This window comes from Papilio polytes, unplaced genomic scaffold (assembly GCF_000836215.1).
Source record: "Papilio polytes unplaced genomic scaffold, Ppol_1.0 DF822178.1, whole genome shotgun sequence".
Lineage (NCBI taxonomy): Eukaryota > Metazoa > Arthropoda > Insecta > Lepidoptera > Papilionidae > Papilio > Papilio polytes.
The window spans coordinates 4,335,260-4,343,189 of record NW_013527026.1 but is presented as its reverse complement, the minus strand read 5'-3'; the positions used below and the strand labels follow the sequence as shown (position 1 = coordinate 4,343,189).

Genomic DNA, 7,930 nt, shown 5'->3' with positions numbered 1-7,930 from the left:
TTCGCACTCCAGGACTCCCAGCAATACCACGACCACACACAGGCGTGAAGTGGAAGCAATTCCGCGTACAGTCTGAGTGTGATGCCGGAGACCCAACTTTAGTCCCTTTTCCTTTCCACCCTTTTTCTTATAAGAAGAGAATGGGGAGGGAATGAGGATTTGACGGTGGAGACGAATAGGAAGGGGAAATATCATTTTTGTGTATGTTTCCTCCTTCATTGATTAAGGGTAGACAACGCATCCGCTATTACGGATGTCTATGGGCAGTGGTCGCTTCGCCATTTAGGCGAATTCAGGTGGCCATTGCACGTTTGCCGCCGTATCACAAAAAAGTATTATATTATAAACTATATTAACTTATCATCTTCCATAACTTATCCTACTCCCGTAGGGTCACCGTGTTTTCGTCCTCCAAATAACTATCATCCGTCATCTTTCATCACTCCCATCTCTTTCTTTTGAAAAGTCCCCAAAACCACATGTCTAATGAATAAAATATGCGATGGAAATATCAGCCACTGGTCACAGGCCCTAAGGCCCACCAATGACTGATAGAGACTCAGATAGCTTAAAAATGACGTCACTGTTAAATAAGGGGACAAAATCCGATGTTTCATCACATATTTTAGACGTTGCATTGTTAACTGACAATTTAAAATTTAGTGGGACAGGCCCTTAGACTAATAAAATATCTATCCAATACATTTTAGCACCTTTACTATCCTACGTGACATCAGTTTGCATGTAGAAATTAAATTTTAACCAAGATTCTTTCGTATTTCGGAACTTATTGTAATTGTGATGTTTTCTTAATATCTTTCAGGTAGAAAACGGTCTTACTCAAGTGGTGCATTTAACATGGCTTCTAGTCAACAGAGTTCATATTTTAATAAGTCAATATAATGAAGAAATTGTACAGAGTTTGATATCTAAAGTACAGGAGAATTCTGTAGCGTCGGGATTATTGTTGCAAGCGATTGCCGCTAGATGTCAGTGCTGTTTGAAGGTAAGTTCCCGTGCGGCTTCATCCGCATGAAATTATGAAAATTGCATTTTATTATTCACATTTGTCAAATTATCAATAGCAAATGTCAAAATGACATGACAAGACAAACCTCGACAGACTTTCTTTCTTGATGTTGGCAGCAACTTATGGTCTCTTTCCCACATTAGGGTTAACCAAAATGTTTACCTCCTAAGTTTAATGACGTGAAAATATATAGCCTAAAGCGTGACGTAAGTGTAAGGCCTTTTTAAAAAAAAGAATCATTCAAAAATATGCTGTAATTGCTGACATCTTAGGCAACAAAGAAGTGTGTTTACGCATTATTATTATTATTATTATAGATAAAAAAAGAGAGCTAGTGATGTTAAAACTATATACTAGTTATGGTTATTCAAACTATAGATTCTGCTAAAACTGCCAAACTTTTTTTAAATATAATGAGTGTTGTAATATTTGCAGGACGAATTCGCACTAAACATATACAAGGTGCTGTCTCAATGTCACGAGAGTCAGTCTGGTGCTTTGATATTTCTCATTTGTCGTATTATTGGTAAACTGGAGCCTGCGATCGCTGTCAGGTAAATCTTACTAATACAATGCGAAAGTTTAGATGGATGGATGTTTGTTAGAGTTTGTAGTCTAAAGCTGGACGGATCTCGATGGAATTTGTAATAAATGTAGAGGATAGTCGGGAAGAACACATAGGCTACTTTTTTTTTAATTCAACGCGGACGGAGTCACGGCCGAAAGTTAGTATCTTATATAAGAAAAGAAGAATATACTATTGTTGAGAATTATTGAGAAATAGGGACAAAATAAAAATCACCTCGAGGACTTGAACACTATATTTTACTTGGCAGAGTGACAGATGGAATGGACGAACATAGACTAAAAAACAAAAACTTAATTATACCATAGATTATAAATTTACCCAATTACAACAACTATGATTGTCTATTCTAAATTGAATTAAGTCTATTTCAGACAAAGATTCAATGTATTATGGGAGAAAATTCCTTAGTTCCCTAGTTTTTTCAATTTTTTTCATTAGGCACACGTTTGACTAAACTATCGCATAACTGTTTAGTCTCGATTTGATTCGTAAGAGCTTATATGGAGCGCACTACTCGATTTGTAGTTGTGTAACTAAACAGTTGAATTGCAAAACAATCGACAATCAACAGTTGTGCGATCGTTTAGTTACTTCCTACTAATTTTATAAATCGAATGTTTGGATGGATGTTTGTTAGAGTTTGTAGCTTGTTGAACAAATCTCGATGAAATTTGACATAGATGTAGAGGATAGTCTGGAAGAACACATAGGATACTTGCGTCTTTTAATTCACGCGAACGGAGTCCCGGACAAAAGCTTACTTCTTTTTCACCACCAGCTCACTATACGTCCCCACAGAGGGGCTCGGAGCGTACCCTAATAAGGGGTGACTAGGCCATAGTCAACCACGCTGTACTGCGGGTTGACTTCACACATATCTTTGAATTTCTCTGTCGATATGTGCAGGCATCACGATGTTTTCCTTCACCGTAAGAACTTCGGGTAAATTATGTACATATGAAAATTCGAAAAATCGAAAATCACATTGGTACAGCGGGATTCGAACCCAAGACTTGTAGATTTCAAGTCAAGTGTTCAAACCACTGAGCCACCGACGCTCTACTACTTTTTACTACTAATAATTTTAATATCACATTAAAGGAAATATAACAAACTGTGTAATATTTCAGATTTGCTAATTTGGCAACGGAAAGGTGTAAAATGTTATCAGAAATTCCCTCAGAAGATATAAAATCTCAGCTCACTAAAGAAGATTTACAAGTCGCGTTGGAATCATTGCAGAGAGACAAAGTTCATGTTAGGTAAGTTATTTATGACCTTACTTAACTATCTACTTAATAAAAATAGGAAAAAATATAAAACACTATTTGCAAAACAAAGTGACGGATAAAAAAATTTGCTTAATTTTCAAACTCAAGAAGTTAGATGTTATCGTTTGTATTGTTATTGTAAATATTTTTCCGTATAATTTAAGTGTTTTTTAATAGATATCCAACATTAGTGGTACAATTAAACAAGCTGTCGTCGAGTAACTTCGACTTGTCGCCGCTCGACCTGACGTCGGAGCGAGTGGTGAGCGCGCACAACGTGCTCACCACTAATGTTGACGCTAACTGGCTTATAAATGAAATTAAAATAAGGTAATATGGTATTTTTAACCTTTTTCTATATAATACAGTAGAACCTCGATAAGTTAAAGTCCAAGGTAAACACAGAATTAAGTTATAGAGGTTTTAAGTTAGCAAGGGTCTATGTTATGGAGGTTTTAGGCTCTGATGGGAAGGGAACATTATTTTTTGAAGTTATGGAGGTTTTTATGCCATCGAGGATTAAGTTATCGAGGTTCTATTGTATTATTAAGAGGAAAGATTTGTACTTTTTTATTTATATATAGTTTTTTATTAATATTAAGATAAAGCAAAATCTACTGGACCGATTTCAAATATTCGGATTATTCCTGTCACCCCGCGCATTCCCCTCGTGGGGACAGATGAAAGTAAAAAGTTTCATCTGTCCCACCTATTGCGACGAGAGGACGGTTGAAACTTATTTTATTTCATAACGGTTCCATCTGTCACCCTATTGGTGATAGGAATAAAAGATGGGACGGATGAAACTTTTTATTCTCACGTGGAGACAGAGTGGGGTGACGGTTGGGAATAATCCAACTAATTATAGTAATAATAAGGACAATGTGATGTTTTAAAACAAGGGATTTCCAAATTTATTCCAAAACATAATAATTTGTATGATGGTGTATGTTTGTATATTGTATGTTTCAGATGTCACGCAAATGGTACATTACAAAAACTGTCAAAATACAACGATTTAGCTCGACTCCTGTCAAATCTGTCTAAAGAAGATTTATTGACAGTCATGTCGTGTCCTGAATTTGACAGGAAAATATTAGCTTCATGCTTCAAAGTGTCTTGCGATACATTTACAAGAGAATTCTTGAATATTCTATCTGTTTCTGAAGCGAAAGAGATGGAGAGAGAGAAGGAGAGAGAAAAAGAGACTGTCAAAAAAGAACTAGAGACATCTGTTGACAGTAATAAACTAAATGTTGTCAATTTGCATGTATTTAAAAGAAGTGACAGTAAAGAATCGAAATCACAATTCTTCATACCAATAAATGAAAATGAACAGAAAGGTTTTGGAAATTTAAAAATCTCCGAAGAGGAGATAGAGATGACGCTTCCAGAATTGTCAGATTTATACCAAGTGTCAATTCTGACGTTAGATAAATCTATAAGTGAGATTTTGAGGTTATTTCCTAAACAAAATCGACCTTTAAGTCAATCTGAGACATTTAATTTAAACATAGAGCAAACAATAGATAGATATACAAGAAGATGTCATCAAGTATTTCAAGATAAATTATTTTATAAAGAATTTATGATAGTTCATAGTATTTTGTTTGGTTTTTTAAATTCTTTGGACAGATTGATAGCTTTGGTAGATGACGTTGATTGCGATTTATTAGAGAAATGCATAGATAATATTATACCTGCAAATTTGTGTAAGAATATAGCGATATTTTCCGTTGTTTCGTTGCAATATTTATCTTTTTTGATCAAGAATAAGAAAGAAGTTGAGAGTCCTGTGCACGCTGATGTGTCGTTTAGAGCGACCGCAATGGAAACTGAGAATATTGTCGTGGACTATGTGATTGTGGAGACAGTACATAATGTGGCAAAAGCGTTGACTTTCAAAGAAATTTGGTCAGAACTTAATGTTGATAGTAACTTTAATAGGATACAATCAGCAATAAGTTGCTTATTTGCGGTGCTTAAGTACTTAGTAAAAGTAAGTTTTTGATATATTTCTGATTTTATTAATTTACTAGCTGTTCCCGTGCGACTTCATCCGCATGAAATTATGAAAATTGCATTTTATTGTTTACATTTGTCAAATTATCAATAGCAAATGTCAAAATGACATGACATTACAAATCTTGATAATCTTGCTTCCTTGATGTTGGCAGCAATTTATGGTCTCTTTACCATATTAGGGTTATTATCCAAAATATTTACCCCCTAAGTTTAATCGTGTGAAAATATATAACCTAAAGCGTGACGCAAGTGTAGGGCTTTTTATAAAAAAGGGATTATTCAAAAATATGCTGTAACTGCTGACATTTTAGGCAACAAAGAAGTGTGTGTTTACGCTTTATTATAATAGTATACATTTTGTAAGACACAATTCTTCTATGAAAAATCCTATTTTACTGCTTTTTATAGTATATAGTTTCAAATTAAATATTTTTTACATTGATTTTTAAACTTTGTAAAGGTCTAGAATTACTAAAAATTTTGAAAATCACTATTTTAAACCAAAACGTCTCTTTAGGTAAATGTCTTCATTTTTGTACTAATTTAGTGTCTACGTTATATCTTTGGTCAATATTTCCAGGACACAAAACCGTTAATACTAAAACACCATATGCCAGTACAAGATACAGGTCCGAAACCGGATTTTATACTAATCTCAGACAGACTTATAACAATGGTGCAGTACTGGGAACATAATTTTTATACAAAACATGTGGGAAATGTACTAGGAAAAGGTCTGAGGAAACCTATAGAAAGTCTACTTATCAGTCTATCTAGGTAAGTGTTCTTTAGCATTTTTCCTGTATTTATCTCGTAACCTTATTAGGACAAGTTATCTGCATGTTACTTATTTTATTTTTTTATAATATAAGGTGGCAAACGAACAACCGCCTGAATCCACCGAAATGGAAAGCGACCGCTGCCAATAAACATCCGCAATTGCAAAACGTTGCCTACCCTTAATCGACGGAGGAGAAGACGCACATAAAGAGGACATGTCCCCTTTTTATGCGTCTCCTCCACCGTCAAATCCACTTTTCCTTCCCATCCTTTACTCTTTAAAAAAGCGTGGAAAGGGAAAGAGACTAAAATTAGGACTCCGGCAACACACTCATCAGACTGTACGCGGAATTGCTTCCACTTCACGCCTGTCTTCTGTGTGTTCGTGGTATTACTGGGCGCGAGCCGGCCCTGCAGTGCGAAGATGTTAAAGCGGGCTCTACCACTGTTAGTCCTGTTGGTTCATCTCAATAAATGAATATCCAAAAATATGACTACACAAAAAAAACAGTTTTTTTGCTACAAAAAACTATCGAATGGGTTTAACTGTAGAACCTTTACATGTTAAATTTAGTGTTTTAAATGCATTTTAGTTTAAACATATTATAACAGAAAAGCGATTTTAATCAATCTTACTAATATTATAAATGCGAAAATTAAGATGGATGTTTGTAAGAGTTTGTAGCCTAAATGACTGGATGGATCTCAATGAAATTTGTATCAAAATTTACATTTATATAATAAGAATAAAATGGAAGAATACATAGGCTAATATTGTTTTGAAATTTCACACGGACAGAACCACGTTCGATAGCTAGTCAATAATAAATTAATTTCATCGAAAATTGTATAGTTATATATAAAGAAATAATGGGAAGGGAAAGTGGATTTCATGATTGAGGAGACGCATAGGAAGAGGAAATATCTTTGTATCGTCTTTGTCAGGTATCCTTCAAAGGTATCTGCAATTATGGATGTCTTCGCCGCTTCAGCGAATTCTAGTCGCCTGCTCGTATACCACCGTATAATTTAAAAAATAATCATATTGTCGTACATAGTCAGTTAGAGTAAAAGTGTTTAAATACATTTTTTTAAGTAATTAATTGTTTTTCTTGTGTTTTAGATTAGAAGTGGTCAACAATATAGCATTAATACCGCCGATAGCGTGGTCTTATGTCGAAGTGACCGTGAAAAATGATACTATACAAAAGATAGACTTGCCTCTACAAGCTTTACAAGATATGGATGTACTAGAATCATTTTTGTTCAGGTAATTATTTAATATGATACAAATTTATGATACAAATCTTATTTTCAGAATAACTGTTGTAGTTCCACATTTGAGAATTTTTTAAACTAGAATTATAGTTATACTAGCTGTTCCCATGCGACTTCATCGGCATAAAATTATGAAAAAACTTTTTATTGTTTACATATGTTTACAGCAACAACAATGTTGGCAACCTTGCCTCCTTGATGTTGGCAGCAACTTATGGTCTCTTCCCCACATTAGGGTTTTTTTTCTAAAATATTTACCCCCTAAGTTTAATGGCATGAAAATATATAATCTAAAGCGTGACGTAAGTGTAGGGTGTATTATTCAAAGAAGAATTATTCAAAAACATGCTGCGATTTCTGACATCTTAGGTAACAAAGAAGTATATGTTTACGCTTTATTATAATAGTATAGATTAAGAGTCATTACTATAAATTCTTGTAAATTGCCAGATAACAATCTCATCTGTAAATAAAATATGTGATATCGGATTTGGTTACTTTATTACAGTGACGTTATTTAAGCTATCTAAACCTCTATCAGCCGGTGGTGGGACAGGCCGTTAACGTAGAATGACGTATAGGCTGAAATGATAGAATAGAATAGAATAGAAATATTTTTAATTGAAAAAGAAAACAAAGTATTAACAACTTACATTATATCAACTTACAGCTAATTGCATTTTGTTGTTAAAACGTTTAATCTGGTGATGCCCACACTAGGCAATGCCTCTATCGTGTTGTGTGTGATTGTCTAGCGACATCAAAATAGTCAAAAAGTGACATAATAAGGACATAATAAGGACATATTATGAATCTCTTTGGGGGTTATAGAAGTCGGATGGTTTCAGAGTGAATTTATTGGGGTGGTCGTGTAAGAAGCAGTTCGAGGAGATGTGGGTGGGCGTGCTGGGCGCGCTGGCCGGCAACGGCACGCACTGGGCGGTGCGCGGCCTCGCC

The 7,930-nt window shown here is 34.7% G+C and overlaps 1 protein-coding gene across 1 annotated transcript in view; it reads left to right on the top strand.

Annotated features, from left to right (window-relative positions):
* LOC106106438 (huntingtin) overlaps positions 1-7,930 on the top strand; it is a 35,035-nt gene that overhangs the window by 21,394 nt on the left and 5,711 nt on the right. Inside the window, exons 29-36 of the mRNA XM_013287017.1 lie at positions 824-1,006; positions 1,466-1,584; positions 2,750-2,881; positions 3,068-3,220; positions 3,863-4,889; positions 5,496-5,692; positions 6,819-6,965; positions 7,822-7,927. Coding sequence (XP_013142471.1) covers positions 824-1,006; positions 1,466-1,584; positions 2,750-2,881; positions 3,068-3,220; positions 3,863-4,889; positions 5,496-5,692; positions 6,819-6,965; positions 7,822-7,927 — 2,064 coding nt within the window. The remainder of the gene's footprint in view (positions 1-823; positions 1,007-1,465; positions 1,585-2,749; positions 2,882-3,067; positions 3,221-3,862; positions 4,890-5,495; positions 5,693-6,818; positions 6,966-7,821; positions 7,928-7,930) is intronic.